Source organism: Gymnoscopelus microlampas (genome assembly GCF_963454915.1).
Source record: "Gymnoscopelus microlampas genome assembly, chromosome: 1".
NCBI lineage: Eukaryota > Metazoa > Chordata > Actinopteri > Myctophiformes > Myctophidae > Gymnoscopelus > Gymnoscopelus microlampas.
Genome location: NC_139962.1, coordinates 23,410,841 through 23,433,239, shown reverse-complemented (window position 1 = coordinate 23,433,239; position 22,399 = coordinate 23,410,841). Strand labels below are relative to the sequence as shown.

Here is a 22,399-nt window from a genome sequence, read left to right as displayed (position 1 = left end):
TTTAGGTTTCCTTTAAGATAACACAAGATCAAAATGTCAATCTCCAAGGTCAATGCACTGAACATTTCTGAGAAGCAGGTGCATGTCCAACTGGGTCCTTGAAATGAACCCAATAAAACCGTGACAATTTAGATTTTAGATATATACAGTATATAGTAAACATACGTTTTTCAGAAAACTCTTAGGATTTAGAACACTGGTTCAGAACAGTGGTTTTCAAAAATAGCAGACATAGAAGCTCACAGCGCGTCACTTTGTGCCGCACTGCGAGCTTGTACATCTGCTGTTTTTGAACATTTTTGAAAACTTTGAAAGTGTTTTTGAATAATTTCGATTTCTTTCCCACAAATTGTCTCTTCTGGGTGTCCCTGGCACAAAACTGTTTCAGATGGGCGGGGTCCGCGGCCAGATACACATTATTTTGGGGGTCCTTGGCACGAAGAAGTTTGAGAACCACTGATTTAGAAGGCATTTTGTAGAATCGGCCTCAGGTCTTAATGGGTTAAAAGAAGTTGAGAATCACTGATCTGACTGTCAACTCATCTGAACATGTACAATAATAGCTTCACTTCTGCACATAGTCACTTCACCTCACCCTCTCTGAACTCTGCGGTGTTCTGTTCCAGTGGTGTAAATAACTACTGTACATTTACTCAAGTACTGTACTTAAGTACAATTTCAAGGTACCTTTACTTCCATTTGCTTTATACCTCTACATCTCTCAAGCAAATATTGCAAATTTTACTCCACTATAGTTATTTGACAGCTTTTGTTAATAGTTACTTTGTAAATTTAGACTATTATTACCAAAACATACATCAACCAATTAAGCCCTATTTTATACTTTTTACGATCTACAAGCTCAAAACAACTTGTATATGCGACACATTGGGGGCTTGTAGATTGACACATTTTGGAAAATATTAGTACTTTGGTACTTATATTTTGATGCCAATACTTTTGTACTTTCACTAAAGACCTTTTTTTTTACAGACCTTTTACTTGTGTCAGGGTATTTTTTTATATTGTGGTATTGCTACTTTTACTTAACAAAAAAAAAATCAGTACTTCTTCCACCACTGAGTTTAGCTCACCGTCTGCACTGTGATATCTCTGTCTCTCCCAAACTCATTTTGGCAGCATCTTTGCTGAGTGTTCAGGACATACAGTATTACAATATCCTATTGTTATTCCTTCCTGCCAACCATCCCCCGGGTACATATTTGACCACCTCAGCAGGACAGCAGAGTGGCAAATGACTGCACATGAATGATTGACAGTACTTTAGTGGCTCGGATAGGAGGTGGATAGGAGCATGTCTTTCTAAGCACGGACACATCATCACCTCATATTTTAATGGTCATTCTTTAGATTCTTAACTGCCTTGGAGACAACCCCTCAAAGTACAGAAAAGTCACACCCAGTGTGAAGTGATGAAGTGCCTTTGATGAGTTAATTTCATTAAGCTATATATCCCTGCCTATTCATTTCAAGGCTGCTGAACAGCGCCACTTGAAGGTAGGTCACCCAGCGGTAGTCAGGCGGTACTACTCTATTTGATGTGTGGGCGCTGGTTTTCAGACAGTACCGCTGTATTTGATGTGTGGGTGCTGGTATTCAGACGGTACCGCTGTATTTGATGTGTGGGTGCTGGCATTCAGGCGGTACTACTCTATTTACGCTGATTAGAGCAATGGTCACCGAGTTATGGCCATTTGAAATGTTGAATGATTTATGAACTTTTAAATAGTTATACATAAATGAATTACTTTTTACTTACTTTAATTACTTTTAAGTATTTTTACTACTTTCATTACTTTTTACCCACTGTAGTTACTTTTGTGTGTGTGCGTCCGTGCTCGGGGAGGGTCTGAGATATGCTGACTGACAGCACTGAGTGTCAACCTCACAGTAACGGTGGTTTAATATCACCATATTAACTGAGAGTTCCCACATAAATGCACCCTGGAGCTCATGAACTGCTAAATACCAGAGTGCCAATTTAACTCTAATGGTCCTTGCACATTGGGGGCATTTCATTAATGCAATTAATTAGCCCCGGGGGAAGACCAAGGACTAGATGGGGGATTAGATCTCCACGCTGGCCTTGGAACAACTCAGGATACCCCAGTTAAGTAGCTAGCTACTGTAATGTTGCCCCGGAAAGGGAAGTCTGAAGCACTCTATTGGAACTGTTACCTGGCCACCCGACTCCGCAGAAGAAGACGGATGGATGGATGGATGGATGGATGGATGGATGGATGGACGGAAGTTGATTTATCACCACAAGTAAAGGCATCAACCGGTATGAATGAGGCATCAACTGTTTTTGTGTCAATTATTCGTCCTGTCCCTGGTGGGTAAAAATGAAGACTGTGAATTTCACTGTGTAAGCTCTGTGCAGGATTCCAGAACATACAGTATGGAACTACAGTACAAGTCTCTCTCTATTCTCCTGGGCTTACAGTTGGCTGCTTGCGTTCACGCTTTCACAGCCATTTTCCTCAGATGTAGTCACTTCCATCCCAAAGCTTAAAATGCCACCATCATTTATTGATGTTGTGTTTCCCTGGCTGATATGAAACCCATCTCAATAATTCATCTGAATGGAGATATAAAGCTCACAACATGTGGCAATGTGAGCTTGTAGATCTGTTATTTTTGAAACAAGTGCAAAAAAAAAACTTTTAAAGATATTTTAATATATATTTTTTAACATAAATCTCCTCTTATGAGAGTCCCTGGCACAAAATATTTTCAGATGGGGGTCCGTGGCCAAATCCATATCAATTTGGAGGTCCTTGACATGAAGATGTTTAATAGCCACTGCCAGGACCCTAATGTTCATGATCGTGACCCCAGAGTGAGCCGTTTGCTGCCTCACACTGTATCATTTTTATTACTCTGATGAAGCGTGTGCCTCCATAACACATTTACAGCACTGTACTTTAAAAAAAGATGTGTGTGTGTGTGTGTGTGTGTGTGTGTGTGTGTGTGTGTGTGTGTGTGTGTGTGTGTGTGTGTGTGTGTGTGTGTGTGTGTGTGTGTGTGTGTGTGTGTGTGTGTGTGTGTGTGTGTGTGTGTGTGTGTGTGTGTGTGTGTGTGCGTGTGTGTGCGTGCGTGCACTTCTCCATAACTCATTTTAAGAGCTCTCTGCTTTAAAAAAAAAAAATAACCATTTCCCTCCAGTGGCATGCAGGCCTACATTAATCCCATATCCCCATGGGTCACAGGCTGACCACTCTGTAACCCCCCAACACACACACACACACACACACACACACACACACACACACACACACACACACACACACACACACACACACACACACACACACACACACACACACACACACGCATACACATACTGTACACATACACACACACGCACACACAAAGCATGACGTCAAATGTGCTGAGCAGGCGTTGCAGGACAAGTGTTTTTGTTTCTACCACAGCAAAGCAGACCAGGGAGTGAAATCAAATAGCTTAATGATGTCTCCATGAAGGCAATGGAAGGTGACACTTTAATCACGGGACACGTGCGACGGTCGTATTCTCTCTCACTCTCTCTCTCCTCTGCTCAGCAGTGAGCTGAGCTTCCAGCATAGAAACTAAGTAACTTGGCTTTTTTATTGGACTCCTTCTAAAGAGGAAGCTATTTGTTAACGATCCTAATTAGTGTGCGGTTTTCTGTGAGGAATGGTTTTAGTGTTGGTTAAAAGTGAGACTGGAAACTTGATGAATGAAGTGGAGTTTAATTGCAGTAGTCCTGGAAGCTGCTTTAGAGGATTGAGTGAAATGTAGCTTTTTCTGTTGGACAGGCTTGATGGGATGAGACTTCAAAAATAGCACCGTAGACTATAGTCATGCATCTTCAGGGGAAACCTAGCATCCCTATCAGATTTTTCTCATTGAAATCTCTACAGCTGGAATAAGATATGCACACACTGAGATGAAGATGGTTAGGTTCACATTGTACCATGGGTGTATGCATGTGACCCTTTGGATTAACACCTCTGTCCTTTAAGGACCCTCGAAACCCAGTCCTTCCAGTACGTTATAAAAGAAATGTCTATCTAAATAAAAAGTAATGCTGCTTTCTTAAATGGCCATTCATTTTAGGAAATATAATCCCCTCAAACAGGAGCATGTAGACAGTCATTTCCACAGTAGTTTCATGCAGCCTTATAAAAGTGTGAGTGAAAAAGTCAGTCACATTGCAATACCGCACGAAAACCACGCAACCTCAATTCACGTGATGTTTACAGTGGCCAACATACTCAAGAACAAAAACACATATCATTAACTGGTAAAGTATTTTCTCTATCTAACCACCATGCACTGCAGATTGGCGGTGGCTTTAATCCCCATAAGGATGTTGAAGAACACTTAATTTAAGATCGATTATTTTGTGCTGCGGAGCCGGTCCATTCCACTGAGGCCATGGATGTCAGTGCACCCCATCAGTATGCAGCACATGCTGCTACCAGCAGTCAGTGGTGGAAGAAGCACTCTGATTCTTTGAGTAAAATACCAATGTAGAAAAATACCACAATGTAGAAATACTGTGTTACAAGTAAAAGTCCTGTATTCAAAATTGTGCTTCATAGTATTTGAGTTGAGAATGTTCTTAGTTACGTTCCACCACTATTAGCAGTAGTATGGTTCATTAATGCATGCTGCTGCAGCGCAGAACGAGGCGGCACTGAGGCGGCACTGAGGCATTTCACAGGACATCAGGGAGCTGACTTCTGAATGTTTGTTTTCTAAACTACCATTTGAAAAAGCCACATCAGACAAGCACTATAACTTTAACGATAACTAAATTATATTGTTCACCATCGCCTTCATTATTGTTGCGGTGTGGACTCTGCCGTTATAGTAGATGTACAAACTCACAATAAGACGCATTGTGAGCTTGTAGATGGGCTGGGGGATCGGATGTAAGTGACAAGGTAATATATGGATAGGTATAAAGTATAAAGGTAATTAAAAAAGCAAAACAAGCAGTCTTGCAGCCTTGTCTTTAACAGTGATTACAGAGAGCATTGTGCATTATAAAACACATTTGTGTGTTTGCAGTTCAGCATTCATAAATAATGTCGTCTTCTGCTGAGATATTTCATTCCAGTTCATTTCATTGTTAAAGTCCTGGGCTCAGATAAATCATTGTGACTCTGTGTTGTTGTTTAGCAAGTACACTGTGGAAGGTAGCTCATTAATAACATCTCTCTCTCCCTCCCTCCCTCTCTCCCTCCCTCCCTCTCTCTCTCTCTCTCTCTCTCTCACTCTCTCTATCTCTCTCTGTCTCTCTCTTTCTCTCCTCTCTCTCTCTCTCTTTCCCTCTCTCTCTCTCTCTGTCTCTCACACACGCACACACACACACACACACACATGCGCGCACGCACACGCACACACACTTACAGTAATGTTCTATAATAGTTATGGTCTGTACTGCAAACTTCAGCAAAGGTCATCAAACATCTACTCTAATTAATCACTTTTGTTAGACTGTTGTGTGTTCTGTTCTGTCTGTCTGTCTGTCTGTCTGTCTGTCTGTCTGTCTGTCTGTTTGCGTTTGGTTCAGACGGGGTTCTCCAATAGTCTGAGTGTGTCTCTTCACTTATTACAGAAAGGCAAAGGAAGATGGGACTGTAGTTTCAGAGGCACGTTATTCCTTTTTACACAATTGGCACGTTTCACAGAAAACGTATTCCAGCGAGGACACACTGTTATTGACCAGTAGTTCAAGAAGCTAGGAACTGATCAGACTAGCTCTTGAGCTAATGTGCTGTAGGACAGGTAGAGAGTCAATTGGAGCCAATTACGTCACAGGTCCGGTGGAGATGTGGTACGGTGTGGTATAAGGTCGGTGTGGTATGAGGTGCAAAAAGTGCGCACTTCATGTGTTTTAATGCATTTTGCACCATTTATAAATTATAACAGGGGGTATATATAGTTATAATATATAGATCGAAAACAGGAGGGGGCTTAGTATTCACCTTATTCCTGGCTACACCCAGGAAGTAGGTAGGTAGGGGGAGCCCCATATCAAGAGGTTTCCTGTTTACCAGTGTTGCCATGTCTGCTTATAATAAGCCTTGGGCATGATTCTTAACACATTGGCTGCCAAAACCGGGATTTCCCGGTTTTGTAAATAGTCGCATTGAGTGCCGAAACCGGGATTTCCCGTGAAGTGATTTATTTATTTATTTTTCCACGTGGGGCGCTCTAATGCAGCTTTGGAATGATTCACGGAGCTTGAAAAAAGGAGAGGACGGAAGTGGATCCCTGCCAAACAAACGATCTCCCGTCCGCACCCCTTATATTTCCTTGAGAAAAAGCTTCATATCTCCAGTTCCTTTTTACGTGGTTGAAACGAGCCGTTTTCGATGGGCGATCGCTCTGTAATGGAGGGTTAGAAATATTATTGTTCCAGGCGTTAGTCGGGAGTCTCAGGACCCTCAGCTCGACGTGCACGCAGCTTTTGTTCACATCCGCGTCCTTGTTGTGGAGTCTACAGCCATAAACAGAGCGGCGTAAACGGTAAGAATGCTGGCACCAGATGTACCCTGTTTTAATAAACCTCTGGCACCTAATGTGGCCCATTAATCTGGTGGTCCTTGACATGAAAAAAATATGGGAACCACTGGTTTAAAAGACATTAGGAAGCAAGCCAAAATAAGCAACTACACTTCCACCATACAAGTTTTCTGTTAAAATGTTTCAAAAATATTCAAACAATCCAACTTCCCCCAATACTTTTTTAAAATAGCAGATCTACAAGCTCACAACATGTCGCGATGTAACGTGCTGTTAGCTTGTAGATGTGCTATTTTCAAATACAGTAGCTGATGTAAATGGTAAAACTTGTTTTAGCCTAGTCTTTTTGGGGGGCTTGTTTTCGTAGACCTGGCCGCTTGTTTCTCTTGCAAAATCTGGCAACACACTGATTACCTGCATTACACCTGTAGCCTACTAGGGAGGAAGAGGACAGATATTGAATGAAGCAGCAGAAAAGGGCAATGGCGCCGCCCGCAGAAGGGCCAAGGTGAATAGAGCCCTGGGGCACACTGGTCAAGTATATTAATGCTACTCTTTTATGTATGCAGTGCAGTGGCTTGAGCAACTTCAACAGTGACTCTGCAGCAATGCAGCTGACCACGCTCGGCAGTTTTGTAGCTTTCTTGCTGGCAGTGTGAATGCAGCATTGGAGTTACAAATACAATAGGTCCTTGATAAATGCAGGTTGAATCAGTCCATAGATTGAACTCTCTGCAGCCACACACACAGTTTGTTAGGCTAGCGCTAACAAGAATGACTGTCATCCCAGGGCTGTCATATAACTTATTAAGTGTTAGAGCCACATAACAGGGTTTTATGTGCTGCATTGCTGTGGGCTTTGTGCTCAGGTTTGCTCCTCAGAACAGCCTCATAGTACAGCTATCGTCCTCCACTCAGCAAAATCCTCCATGTTGCAAAGTCATGTTTATTATAGGAATTCCTCTTCTGATATTTTTTTAAATACATGCGTGGGAGTAAAGACAGCTTTTTCTGTCTCTGTCCTAAATGGTACAGTAAGGAAATCCTGGTGTCTGTTATGTGCAGCAGAAAAAGATTGAATGCGCCTCTGGGTTTGAAACGCTACCCTCTGCTAAACGAAAATCAGTCATTTTCGAATCTGCTGTCTCATAGCACAGCTGTCTGTTATGCTCCCAGGAACCGGACTAGTAAATTCAAGACTGGCAAGAGGAAGCACTTTGATGGGAAACTGTAGCCCTAGGTAGCGTGTGTGGCAATGGTGTATGTGCATTCATATCACTTGAAGCTATTAAAGAGCATGCTTTTGAATTGGTTTGATCTAATGATGCATTGAGTTTAAGTTTAAAAAAGTGTAATATTTCAAAAAGAATAAAACATTAGTGAAACATATTCTGGGACTTACTTTGGCTGTGCTAAACATATTTGGTGCTGAATCTGCTGATTGGTGCAATGGATTGGGAGATTAGCTCTGTACTCAAACACTCACACATGCACGCTCCCAAGCAAGCACGCACGCACGCACACAGATCCACATCTAGACGGCTCGGTCCCAACAGTGCCACGCTGTAAAAAAGGGGGATGGGGGATAAGCGTAGCAATGGAACCTATAAAGTTGACCTTTTGGATGTGACAGGCTTGACATGTGCTAAACCCAGGAAAACATGACATCCCCTCCAACAAAACAACCTTGGTTAACCTCTGTATTGAAAGAGTGTGCAGCAGAGAGGCACTGTGTTTCAGTACAGCAAGAAGGTCACCTTCAAGTTGACTCCTAGCAACCTGTGTATTTGATGCAGTGCTACAACAACTACTCCTTTAATTAGCTAAGAGTTCCCCAGTCAGCAGGCTACAGATCCCTGAATAAACACTGGATTGAAAATGTTCGTAAGGACATACAGCTATCTGTAAAGGCCATGCAAAGCCAACTTGACGAGAACTTAACTACTTGATGAATTAAACATGACATGATACTTGCAGGACAAGTATCGAAAATATATTACAGTAAGCCTTTATTTTTTTCTATCTCACTGACTCTTCTTCACTGAGTATTATTTCACTGACTCTATTTCACTGACTATTTTACTGACTTTATCTCACTGACTCTATTCCTCTGAGTCTATTTCACTGATTATTTTATTGGACCACAGATTTCTCCAGGAACACACACATGGCTGATGCCAAGTATGAATATTTGATAGCCTCCAGATATCTCCCCGAGGGCTGGTGAAATATTAAAACATTTTTTGGTGTCCGTTATGGAAATGTCACTTTCTCACTTCTCCGTCTATGACAATGCCCACTGGTCCACCCAGACAATTTGATTCCATCATAAATACACTCAGGTTGTAATGTTGTTATGCTTATACTTTGTAGGACAGCGTTTCTCAAAGTAGCAGGGACCCCCAGTGGGTCCCACGCTATATGACTGATAATGAGTTAACTTTAGTGTGTACAAATGGAACCAAATGGATCCTTATAGGTCTGCAACTCAGAGAGTGTACAAATGAAACTAAACGTATACCCAAATGAACCCTTTAGTTCTATTTAGTTCCATTTAGTTTCGTTACATTCTCAGAGTTATGGGGGGTCAGTTGAAATTAAAACATTGGGAAATGCATTGTGCAACACAAATCATTTTCTCTGTCTGTCTGTCTGTCTGTCTGTCTGTAGCGGGACGCCAAGGGACAGTACCTGTTTGACCTGATCTGTCATCATCTCAACCTGCTGGAGAAGGATTACTTTGGCATCAGATATGTTGACCCAGACAAGCAGAGGGTGAGTCTTCATTTCACAACTGGCTCAGATAAGAAATGAATTAGATTTGCTGGACCAGAAAAGAACAGTCTACTATCATCTCTTCTCTCTGTATTTCACTTTGTTCCCATAGCTCACCCTCGTTTGACTGTGTTCCTTAGCAACCTGTCTTGACTTGAGTAAAGAGATCTACATTCAATGTAGACTTTAGGCCGGTCCTCCTTATTGGGACGGTGTCGGGATTAGTTTTCAAAGCGGTGGGTGTTGGTTTGTTTGCACTGTTTTGTTTGCCATCCAACCCCATTGAACCATTTTGATTTCCCCAGACGTATATCAGTGGGTGAAGATCTCTGATCGTCTGGCTATATACACAAGACTGTGTCTTGTGTGGATACACAGCTATATTAACTCTGAGAGTTACAAACATTGAAGTATCATACACACATGTATGTGCCTGTGTGCATGTGTTACTGAGAAAAGCTACAACTGCATTGAAATGAATTTTTAAGTGTTTCCTTACCTGTCATATAAGGGAGGCATTGTTCACGCTTGAATGGTGAATGCTTCTTAGACAGTAGTGCATACAGTTGTCTATGAAATTAATTCAAGGACCCCAACGGAAACAAGTCCGCAAGGACTTTTTTGGTCGGACCTTTTAGACAAAAGTATTATAAATGTAACTGTGTTGTTTTACATTCTTTTGCCTAATAAAAAATTCAATCAATCAATCAATCAAAGTAGGAACCAGATACACTGGACATTGATGTGCTTGGTGTTTTCTCAGACAGTAGTGAATACAGTAGGAAAGACAGACTCGACAGGTTGTTTGATTGATTGATTGATGTACTTTATTTAGTAAGACATGAGAACAACAGTACATGGAAGTACAAATTCACAATACAAGGTCTACTAAACTGGAAGACTCATTAAGCACTGAGCTTGTTTTAGATGAGATCCCCATGCACACAAATCATGATGACATATATATTGTGACGTGCTTTGTGCTGTCTGAAGTTACAGTGGCTGTCAGCTGTCACGTCACCACATTAGACAACACTAATAGCCTCCGTCACGTTTTGATTTCTAGGTGCAGGGATGGAAGAAGTACTATTTTTTTTTACCTACTGTAAGTAAAAGTAGCAATACTACCATGTAGAAATACTCTGTTACTTGTACAAATCCTGAATTCACAATTTTACTTAAAAGTCCAAAAGTATTGGCATCAAAATATACTTGAAGGAGCAAAGTAAAAGCACTGTACTCATTTACAGTAAGATTGGCCCCTTTCACAAATGTTTTTGAAAATAGCAGATCTACAAGCTCACAATGAATCACAATGCGTAACAAATGAGTAACTAAAATGTTCAAGTAATTGTATTGGAGTCATTTATTTGTGTACCATAATATAGCTGTAGCAGTATTTTTTAAATTGTGTGTTTTGGGCTTTTGGAATGTTTCACAATCACCTTATCTTCAGGTTATTCCTGATCCAAATCATCGCACAGATACCAGGAAATAAACAAATAAGAAATATTCAAAGTGAATACAGTTTCTCTATGATAAAGATGGTGGTATCAGTGCTGTTTTAAAGTGTTTCTCGTTCTGCCAGCAATTCACCTGTGAGGGAGGAGATGACCTGAACATGTAATGTCACTCCTTTACTAAAGACAACACAGTGATCAACCTAACAAGGCCCTTTAGAGCTTAACTACAGTATAAAATAATGTCATTACTTTACTAAAGACAACACAGTGACCAACCAGCCTATACAACTCCATTTAGGGGTTACATGTCATTGTTCCGACATGTCATTGTTCCGACATTACTAACCCTATCCCTAACCCTAACCGCACGCGGAAGCCACGTTGTCGAAGTAGTGGGATGTCGGACTTATGAGCAGTCACCCCATTTAGGACAGTGGGTTAGAAATTGCCCGCCAGCGATAATATCTGGCCCAGCAAATTATTTTGTAAATAATTTACAATAGCTGACTGACAGTCCAGGTAGGATATGGGCAGCAATAGCTTTCCATTGATAAAATCAGGTAGGATGAACAAATAGTTTCCATTTCCATTCTTTGAATGTTATGTTTTCAGTGTCAACTTCCCTCTTGAGACTTTCAGATGAAAAACTTCTGCATTGTTTCTCTCTGTTCTAAGAGACCTTGAACCTTGAAAGAGCTCTTGTTCGAAAAGGAGTAAGACTGTCTGTCTCCAGATAAAATGTTCTTTTCAAATGTTTTGAACTAAATTTCCTCGAAGTGACATTCAAGGATGGGGCCTGCACAAAATGATTACACAATAATTTCTGTGTGCACCTGTAACATTTGATTCCATGTCTATGTCTATTATACCACACACATATTTATTTATTATCTTTTATAACAATATATTTATTATTGTATGTAAAGGGTTTGTTTCAAGTTCCAGGTCCTAAATTACTTAGCCAGCGCAAAGGGGGGAAATGCAAGTGCCATCATAGGATTATTGCTATTCTTATTATTCTCCTTTTTCTTTTTCTGTTTATCTTAGTTCTTATGTCTTTGTTACTGTTGTTATTGCAACACAAATGTGAGAGTAACCAAAACAAAAAGAAAGTTCACTCTTACAGTTTGTACTTGTATGTCATATAAATAAATCTTGAATCTTGAAAAACACTAGAGATTACCATTACCATCAGAGTACGGCTATGCATTCTGAACTCTCACTGCTGATGAATATCGTTGCTGTCAGGCAGAAACCTTGTATCTCCATATTTCAACTTTTTGTTTATTTCCCCATAAATTAATCTACTTCATCATTATTGTACAGGAGTGTCACACAAAAGTATAGAAAATACCGATTTACAAGCTCACAACGCATTGCATTGTGAGCGTTGTGATCTTGTATATTGAATATTTTCACTGTTTAAATTTTTGTTTTAGATAATAATAAAAAAGAAACGGTTTGGACATACAAGGTTTCCATCTGGCAGCAACGATATTAGATGTCAGTAGATCAGAGGGGTAAAACAAAGAAGAAGAAATTGTTTCACACAATTGATGGGTATAGATGTAGATCAGGGAGATTCATTAGACCAAGCAAGCAGACAGGGCTCTGTTTACCCTATAGCCCTTAACCCCAGGCTTCATTGTAACCCCTGTCAAAGTCTGACCCTCAGGCGCTGAAAGCCATAAAGTCTGTACTGGATGTGTTTACAGAGAGGAGAGATAATGATTTCTTAACATTGCATCAGCTCCACAGTACACAGTAAACTCCTCAGTGTTCATTTAACTTGAAGGTACAAATGTAACCAAATGGGGTCACATTTGGTTACATTTGTACACTCTCTGAGATACAGACGGTTAAATTACCACCAATATTTTGACTGCGCACGCTGCAATCTCCTAGTCTGTGTTCTGCGACTGATAAAACTATGCTTTCTCCGGGAATCGATGCCAAATTATCATTAGAATGCACTCTATTACCTGTTTGAGAGAAGCTGGGGAGAAAGACTTTGGCTCACCGTTTCCAGAGGAATCTGGAATGAACGAATGAAGTGATGTCTGACTTGTCGGAGAGATCTCTTTAATCTGGCTGGAATCAACTCGATGTCAGAGAAAATGTGCAATACATTTGATTTGAACGTGTCCTGACATAATTAATCATTATTCTTAATTTATGTTCCATTTATACTGTACGTTAGTGTCACATACTGAAAATAACGGATCTACAAGCTCACAATCTGTCATGACATGACATGTTGTGGGCTTGCAGATTTTGTCTTCAGTCTCTGGTTGAGCTAAATGTTTTAGAGACTGACTTGTAGGTCAACTAAAGTATGTAAACGCTCTCATTGTGTCTGGAAAAATCACTGCTTCCAAACCCCAGACTAGCTGGAATAATGAATGACTCACCCTGTACTGTAGGTAAACACAGTAGAACTATCTTGTACTAAATAGCTGCGCTGTGTAGGTAAGTGTTCCACTAGCCCACAGTACAACTGTGTTGCACTAAATAGCTTCGGTGTGTGTGTGTGTGTGTGTGTGTGTGTGTGTGTGTGTGTGTGTGTGTGTGTGTGTGTGTGTGTGTGTGTGTGTGTGTGTGTGTGTGTGTGTGTGTGTGTGTGTGTGTGTGTGCGCGCGCACGTGCGTGTTTGTGTTACGTAAAGGTGAATCTTGCTGAAAAATAGTTTGCAGGCTCAGCACCCCCTTTCCTGAATAAATGTGGTCTAAAAAGAAAGCGTACCTGTGTATATAGCTACTGTACTGCCTGTCAGCAATGGAGACAATGGCCAGACCCAGAGGAAAAATCTGCTTCTCATTTTAATCTCAGATGCTTCTCTTGAGCAACCAGCTTTTATTTCTCATTTGAAGATCACTTAAAGATCACCTATGGATTTTATGGCTCCTAACTTGAATACTAGGATCCGTAAGCGAGACATAGGGGGAGACAGCGGTATATACATTAGAGCTGTATTTGAGAGATAGATGAGGAATAGACAAGATACAATAAGAGCTGTATTTGGGAGATAAATGAGACATGGGCGAGATACATTAAAAGCTGTATTTGAGAGATACATGAGACATAGGCGAGATACATTAAGAGCTGTATTTGAGTGATAAATGAGGCATAGGTGAGATCTCCCTATTGGCTTTGTTAAGTCTCTTTAGCTTCTCATTGAGACATACATTAGCAATAATTGAGATTTAATTTCCCATTTCTCATTGAGGTATAAATGAGTGAACATGCTAATAAATATTTAAAAAACAGCATTAATTGTGGCAAAAACACATTTATTGAAGTATCCACAAACAGCAGGCAGCTTTAACATATATTTATATGTACAAAAACAAAAATGTATTGGCATCAATTTACATAAAAGTTGAAACTTAGGTATACTGGGAGTGGGGAGACTAAAACTAAGACGAAAAATGTTCTACCTTTTTCCACTGACAAACTAAATGGAAACTAAATAAAAGCTATGATGACTAAATATACTGACAATTTCGTCAACAAATAACTAGACTAAAATGTTAGGAAGGGACTAGTGGACAAGCGATCTAGTATATGTCATCTTACAATTAGTTGCATGCTGAAAATTGCAGATCTACAAGCTCACGTGTCGCGGTGCAACGTGTTGTGAGCTTGTAGATTGGCTATTTTCAGCAAGTGTAAAAACAGTCATTACGACGGCATCAAGGCCCGACAAAATACATTTTTAGTCGACTAAATCAACTGTAGATTTAGTCGACTAAAATCTTATGACATTTAGTTGACTAAAACTAGACTAACACTAAAACATTCCAGGTGACTAAACTAAGTGAAAACTATTCAAGAGACTAATGACTAAAACTAAAATCTGCTGCCAAAAACACTGGGGAGTACATAGTCCTTTGCAGCACGGCTTCGGCACTTGTTGGTCATGGCTTTCTTCAAGCCCTCTTCACTGAAACCATTGGTCCATGATGCCAGAGAGGAACACCGCAAGACGTAGTCTGCAGACAGAGAAGATGACATGACACAAGTCAGTCAACATGGGTTTCCCCCGGTTAAATATATACATTTTAAAGACTATATGACTCTACAGACTGAGCACAGCATAGCCACAGACGAGGCCAACCTGGTTCAGAGTGTACTGTACGTCCCACCAGCGCAACATGTTGGAACATGCATTTTTTTTACTGCACAAAGGCAGCCAAATTGCCCAATGATAATGTATTGGTGACATCATAAATTGAGAATATAATTTACAAAACCAAGATTTGTCAAGGATCAAGTATATTTATATGTCCCAAGCTGGGCCTTTCACAGCAGATAATAAACGCCCTAAAACACAATACAGTAAGACAGACATGTGTATATTGTCACAAGATACCCCCAACAATCTTCTTAGCCCCCTTAAAAGGAGAATTCCATGCTAGAATGCTTTCTTACCTTTCTTTGTAGTTGTTACGTCCCCACCAAAGAGGTCCAGGTGTTTATTTTGTGCAAAAACTCCTTATTGCCTATTTCCCCTACCGTAGGCCCTCAATGAATTGCATTGAATGGGAATTGAATGGGGCTATGGGGTGTTGTGCTAATTCGCTTATTTCCATCGAAATAAGTAGTAAAGTGTGCCGCTTGGGATATTATTTACATTATGGAAAGAGGATATATACAAAAATAATAATAATTTTGAGCAAAAGAAATAAGCGAATTAGCACAACACCCCATAGCCCCATTCAATGCAATTCATGTAGGGCTCATGGTAGGGGAAATAAGGCCAATAAGGAGCTTTTGCACAAAATAACACCTGGACCTCTTTGGTGTGTACTTAACAACTACAAAGAAAGGTAAGAAAGCCTTTTAGTATGGAATTCTCCTTTAAGGGCATTTTTCTGTCTAATACCTAGATTATCATACCAGCAAATAGCAGCAAAGTATATGACAGATTCAATGAAGGCTCTATATCATTGATTTGTTTACCTGAAACCTGGCTAACTTCCTTAAACAGAAAAGGCACTGCTGGCCTTTCTTGCAAACAATTTCAGTATTGGAATCGAATTTCAGACGATTGTCGATTATGGTCCCAAGATATCTATAAGTGGTTACCAACTCCACTGACTGGCCATCTATAACACTACTCTGAGGAACTAGTGGTGTGACAAATACTTACTGAACAGTGCATCCCTCCTCGCCTCATCCAGTTTGTTCTTCCCCTCTGGGATGACACCATGCTTTCCGCATATGACGGCATTGCGGCACTCCTCATGGGTGAAGAACACCTCGAACAACGCGTGGAATAGCCTCTTGCAGTCCTTCCTGGCACGCTGGTGTATGGCTGCCAGCTGCACAGAGGAAATCAACTGTCCACAGCCTGTGAATAGAGAGCGAGCAATTAACCAACTGCATTTTAAGACATCAGTTTTGCACTTGTAAGGCTCAGCTACATTGACCCCTTTCTGCGCTCAGTGCACCATGAAAACAGACAACTGTGACCTTCTGAAAACTTCACTATCTAGTTGCAGCTCACAACACGGATCACTCGCTACCAAGAACGTCAGGTTCAGTGTGAAATGTATGGCAAACGTAAACATCCATACCTGGATATAGCTCCTGCTGCCCGAGACTGGACACTCCAGACTCTAGGTCACCAGGGTGATAAAGCCCTTCAGTGCGTCTAGTTGCTCAGAGCCTAGAACAAAGACAAAAAAATCTGAGTCTACTGAGTGTATTTGTAAAACAATAAGATTGAGTACTGTTCTATATAGCTCTACAGTATATTCTGATAGCAGTCATTGATGAGTATTTGTTCAGTAGCAGGGGTCGATCTCCCCTGCTCTTCAGTAAACAGAAAATGTAGGGATATTTTGGGATACCAAAGTTTTCCAGTCATGTCAGAGAACTCACAAAAGAGGTACAGGATAAAGTAAAGTTTCAAGTGAGACAAAGAAATTAGCAGACAACTGAAAACTGTAACATTACAGGCAATAAAACTTACTGATACTGGAGAGCACAGTGGTTATCCTCCTCAACTGGAGCTGGAGCTTCTCCACCTCAAACCGACAAGAGTCGCAAGGCTGCCACCCTTGACCCTCTGGTATGCTCTGGTCCGATGGATTTGGTTGACCTGGAAAGATTGAAAGCACGTCAAAAACTGTAAAGAAAAGTAAAAAAAAAAAAAAAGTAGAATGCAAAACTCATCTATGAATCCTGAATTTGAAGGACAACAGTGCCAAGTCTGCTGACACTTAGCTGAGGAACCACACCTTCTACTGGAGCATCACTGGACGGAGATGGAGGTTGCAGTACACTGGGTGTTTCTTGGTTCCACTGATCCAAGTCCATATATGTAGCTGCATACGGCTGTGCAGAAAAGAGAAAAGGCCCTTAATTGTACTTGGTCAAAAATCATCAAAACTATAGGCTACTATACAAGCTCATAGCGCAGCACCGAGTGCTGTGCTCCGAGCTTGTAGGTCTAAATGGGTTAAGAAAGACATACCTCATCAACAGGTCGGCAGGCCTGTGTAGAAGAGGCTGGAGGGTATGGCTGTAGATCGGGGTAAAAGGTATCACAAGGTTGCAGAGACATAGAAAAGTAACCTTAGTTTGTAGTCTGTCAAAGATCTTTAAAAAATAGCTATGCCTTTATGCAATGCATTGTGGATTTTAGATAGACCAATCAAAAGCAATGTGGAATGTAATACAAGTCACAAATAAATTCAATCTAAAGAAAACATACCTCTTCAACAGGTCGACAGGCCTGTGTAGAGGCCGAAGGGCATGGCTGTAGACCATAGTTAAATGGGTCATAAGGCTGAGAGACAGAAAAATGACATTAGTTTGTAGTCTGTCAAAGATCAGTACAAATACATTTACTAAATGAAGTTGTGTTCAATGGAGTGTTGTGTTCATCACATAACATTCACCACAGTATAAATACACCCGAGATCAGTTGACTCAAATGAATTCCCCCCTCCTCCCCAACAAACCTTCTCATCCACAGCTTTGCCCTGCGATACTGTTAAATTTGAGCAGAAGGTGTGGTCTCTTACTACTAGTGAACCAACACTTACAGTATATCTGAAATGTTACAAAGTCACAACTTAAATGTAGACATTAAATGGAACATTTTACCGTGTCAAGAGCTGGGCAGAGCCTGGGGAAAGACCGGTGTGGCCCAAGGGCTAGCCCCACTTGAAAACGGATCATAAAGCTGGAGACATAGCAAAATAACATTAGCGGTAGTTTGTAGTCTGTCAAATTGAAAATCTACAGCCAATTGTAGATTAACTAACCAACACTTACGACATTTTTATCTTTAACCCATTTTGTACGGGACTCCTTTTGGTGTTTTAAGCATTATGTTATACTTTAGCTATTGAAAAATAGCAGATCTACAATCTCATAGCCCGGCACTTTTTGAAAAAACGTGAAAATGTAGTGCTTTGTAAATGTAAAATGTATATCTTTGGATATATTTTTTCAGAGCGTTTTTAACTGACATCTTTGCTTCAGGGGGGTCCCTGGAACAACATATTTTCAGATGGTGGTCGGCGGCCAATTACATATAATCTTGGGGGTCCTTGACATAAAAATGTTTGAGAATGACTGACATAGAAACAGGGTTTTTTCAGAAAACTGTCAGGATTTAGAAGACATTTGTAGAATCGTTCCCAGGTCTAAATGGGTTAAGTAAAGACCTTACATAGTATTGAAAAGAACATTGTACCGTGTCAGGAATCTGTGGACAGAAGCCCTGGGTATGGACTGGTGTGATGGCCTTAGGGCTTGCTAGCTGTGGTGCAGACCATTGAGCAGAAGGCTGGAGAGACATGAAATCTAACATTAGAAAAAAATATCTGAAAATAAACCAAAACAAAAAAAGAGAAAAAGGGCGTGGAACCAAAACTCTTGAGGCATAAAACTCACACGGCAAACAAGTCCGTTAAGGAGATGTCAAAAGTCCATTCAGGCAGGATGTCTAAACCAGCAGGCATCCACCGGGGTGAGGAACTCATGGTTGGAAATCAGTGACATGACAATCTGGAAGGGCACAAAAAAGAACAATATAAGTATTGAAAGCTGATTATGAGGTGTAGGTGGGAAGACAAGCAGAGAAGGTCAGGTATCTACAGGGCTGAGAATTGGGGACAGTTGTCATGTGAGACAGGTGATGAGGAAAGGTGTGTGGACAGTTAGAAGATGGCAGGTCTGGGGAGGTGAGGGGCAATCCAGAAACTGCCCTGTGATCCTTTCTTCTTACATTAGTTGACTTTCCCTTTTCTGAACAACACCTAATAGGTAAAGTCCTTTTGCACACCTACTTACAAAGGACATGCAGTTACACAGGAGATGACAGCCAACGTAGAGAAGAAAATAAGTGGTCCTGCACACCATATTCAATTACTTAAGATTTATTTGCTTAACTACCTAATGAAGGTCAGCTAATCGAAACGTTCTTACAAATAGATAAATAAAATGTAACTTAAGACAGTGTTCTGACCACTTCTTTACTTCTGAACAACTCCTAAAATCAGAGCCTGAGATAGAGATCTAAAAAAAACTAATTAAGTAATAAAACTCTACTAAAATATGACCATGACAATGTCATTCATATAGTGGGGAAGAGAATGGTCCAAATGTTTTGCACATAACTTACACTCAAAGCCAATCGAAGTCCATCAATTGCTTCAGGAGGGAGGAGACAGGAGGACAAACCCACTTTTCTGGCTGAGCAGCTTTGTTGTTTGGTGCCACCACCAAATTGCGCCAATGGGTTGATCCCAACGAAACATCTGAAATCACAAAACACATATGGAAAAGGTGCACTCACAGCTGTTCTACAAGAGAGCACATCTTTTGAGTTACACATGATGGTTCTACTTCAAGCAGAAAGTTACCTTTGAATGAATTCCAGTGTGTAACAGGCGTGCTCCTCCTGGTACACCAAAGTTGTAATAACTGGAAAACTGCCATTCCAGCCAGGAAGTTGATCTGTGGAGCCACAACGACCGACCTCAATGCTCAGCATCCATTGTGTAGCTGTGAGAACTTCACCTAAAGATAATTTGACATATATGGTTTGCATGTTAACAGTGTTTGTCTGTTGCTTTCCACATAACAATAGACTGTTAAACTAAAACATGACCTCCATATAGTCTCCGTATTTGCAATGCTTTAAAACAGATTAGAAAAAAACAGTAAAAAGTGTGCAGACTAAACTCAGTGTTAATTTAACTGTCTTAAGCAGGGGTCTTCAACAGGGGGTCCTCAGAATAACTACAAGGGGTCAGAATTACTACAGGGGGTCCACCAAATCTTTGTGTGATATGATTATATGTTAATTTAACTGTCTTAAGCAGGGGTCTTCAACAGGGGGTCCGGGACCCCAAGGGGGTCCTCAGAATTACTACAGGGGGTCCGCCAAATCTTTGTGTGATATGATTATTTATTTTACCTTAACCAATTGAACCTTAGCATCCCTTTTGTGAGGAGAACTTTAGCCAAAAATAGCAGATCTACAAGCTCACAACGCCTCACGCTGCAAGCTTGTAGATCAGCTATTTTTGGCAAAGAGGGAAAAAGAGCACACCAAGTAAACAAAAAAAGTTGAATCTGAAACACAATTTTATACAATATAGAGGGGGTCCCTGCCTCATCTCTCTCTCAGCTAGGGGGTCCATGGCCTGAAAACGTTGAAGACCCCTGGTCTTAAGGATCCATTCATTCCATTGGTACATTTGTACTCTCTTTCCCTAAATTAAATGATTTTACTTTGTACTGTAGGTTCAAAACAAAATTCATAGATGTAATAATAATAATAATAATAATAATAATAATAATAATGAATTACAGTCAAAACAAATGAGGCCAACATTAGCTCTCACTGATGTGGTCTGATTTATACCTGAAATAAACAATGACATCATGCACCACATGGAAATTAATATGCTAATGCCATGTCTAAGACTGTGTTGCACGCCCCAAAAAAACTGATTTGAAAGCTCACAATGCGTCGCTGTGAGCTTGTAGATCAGTGATGTTTGGGCATGCGTGAGTCTGTAACCCCCTGTATTATGACAGTCATGACGAAACTTCAACCTGGTGTTTGCACGTTCTCCATGTAATGCCCTACATCTACATTAACGTTCAGATTTCAAATATAAAGTGCTTACCCCATGGCCACGGATGTTACAATCCACTTCGGGTCGGTGTAAGTACCCGTATATTCCGGATTGTTAAAAAAAAAGCATTTTAATCCGATCGGTGGCCATTTTGTCATAGAGTTATAATGTAACAGAGTGCAGTACTCCTCCCAACCGATAGGGTCAAGTAGTTGAAAGCGTACAGAAATACGGAGAAAATGGCCATCGATCGAATTAAAATGCTTTTTATTGAACAATACAGACGATACGGGTATTGCCGAGTGCCCGAGTAGACTTGTAACATCCGTGACCATAGATTGAGCACTTTATATTTAAAATCTGAACGTTTATGCAGATGTACAGGTTGTAAATGGAGAAAGTGCAAAAAACTGGTTGAAGTTCGGCCGTGACGCTCGTGACGGACGAGCGTCGTGTGATCCATAGCTAATACACGACAAATGCACGACGTTTACGATACTAACAAGTTGGATAACACACTTTAATTCCATAAAGTAATTCATCTTACCTGTTATCTAGTAGAGTAGAAGCACGGAAGCAACTGGTTTGTAAATAAATGTTCTCTTAGCCGACGGTTAGTTTCTCTGGCTGAACCCGACCGGCCGGTTCAAAACTGATAAGCTCCGCCTTGAACAGCTGCGTGACGTAATGACGTAATGTCGCACTGTAGGTCTGGTCAGGTTCTCAACCTGTGGGTCGGGACCCCCAGGGGATCCCCACCTGATTGGGGGGGATCTGTAGGTGGCAGTGACAGTGAAGTGACAATTTAAGTAGGCCTAACCCTTTTAATACCTAAAAAAAAAAAAAAATACTGCATCAAAAGTAATCAACAAACTATATTAAAAAAATGGTCGAAGAAAAAAAAGAAAATAGCTGATCTGCAATAAGAAGTTATAGATTTTTGAAATAGTTCAAAGTTAAGCTTTTCTCACATTTTTCAAAAATATTTTTTTTAAATTAAAAAACATGTTTTCAGACTCAAAAGAGGACGCTGAATCGAATAGGCTAGGTCTCGATTTTGTATGACCCTTATAAAGTGGTTTAAACAAGCCTTAAAATTTCATAAACTTGGAAGCTTTTTTCACAAACATATTATTATTATTATTATTTTATTTTGACCCTTCCACCCTCAAATTTAGATCATTTTGAGTCGAATGGTAGGTTACACAATAGTCTAGTATTGTTTAATAGGGAAGTTATAGATTTTTGAAATAGTTCAAAGTTTATCTTTTCTCACATTTTTTAAAAATATTTTATTTTTAAATTTAAAAACACTTTTTCTGACTCAGAAAAGGACGCTGAATTGAATGGAATAGGACTCGATTTTCTAGGACCTAGGGAAATACAAAAGCTCACCAAAAAGATTGGACGTTGACTTTTGTCACAAAAGTTAGCACAAAATCTGGAACTAATCGCTCCATATATTTTTTAAAAATCTAAAACTTCTCTCCATCCATATTGAGAGTAAGC

The 22,399-nt window shown here is 40.3% G+C and overlaps 2 protein-coding genes across 2 annotated transcripts in view; one reads left to right on the top strand and one right to left on the bottom strand.

The window, feature by feature from the left end:
• LOC311047362 (FERM domain-containing protein 5-like) overlaps window positions 1–22,399 on the top strand; it is a gene marked incomplete at both ends in the record, with an annotated part of 130,790 nt that overhangs the window by 76,062 nt on the left and 32,329 nt on the right. Inside the window, one exon of the mRNA XM_084060053.1 lies at window positions 9,217–9,321. Within this exon, the coding sequence (XP_083916179.1) occupies window positions 9,217–9,321 (105 nt within the window). The remainder of the gene's footprint in view (window positions 1–9,216; window positions 9,322–22,399) is intronic.
• LOC311052582 (uncharacterized protein) lies at window positions 14,054–21,631 on the bottom strand. The gene is made up of 13 exons (XM_084067591.1): window positions 21,438–21,631; window positions 19,667–19,823; window positions 19,426–19,561; window positions 18,696–18,809; window positions 18,496–18,588; window positions 17,901–17,979; window positions 17,506–17,580; window positions 17,266–17,313; window positions 17,030–17,126; window positions 16,762–16,890; window positions 16,364–16,455; window positions 15,937–16,137; window positions 14,054–14,776 (listed from the first exon to the last, which is right to left on the bottom strand). Exons 6-11 carry the CDS (start codon window positions 17,973–17,975, stop codon window positions 16,406–16,408), a joined length of 474 nt encoding a protein of 157 aa, XP_083923717.1. The 5' UTR covers window positions 17,976–17,979; window positions 18,496–18,588; window positions 18,696–18,809; window positions 19,426–19,561; window positions 19,667–19,823; window positions 21,438–21,631; the 3' UTR covers window positions 14,054–14,776; window positions 15,937–16,137; window positions 16,364–16,405.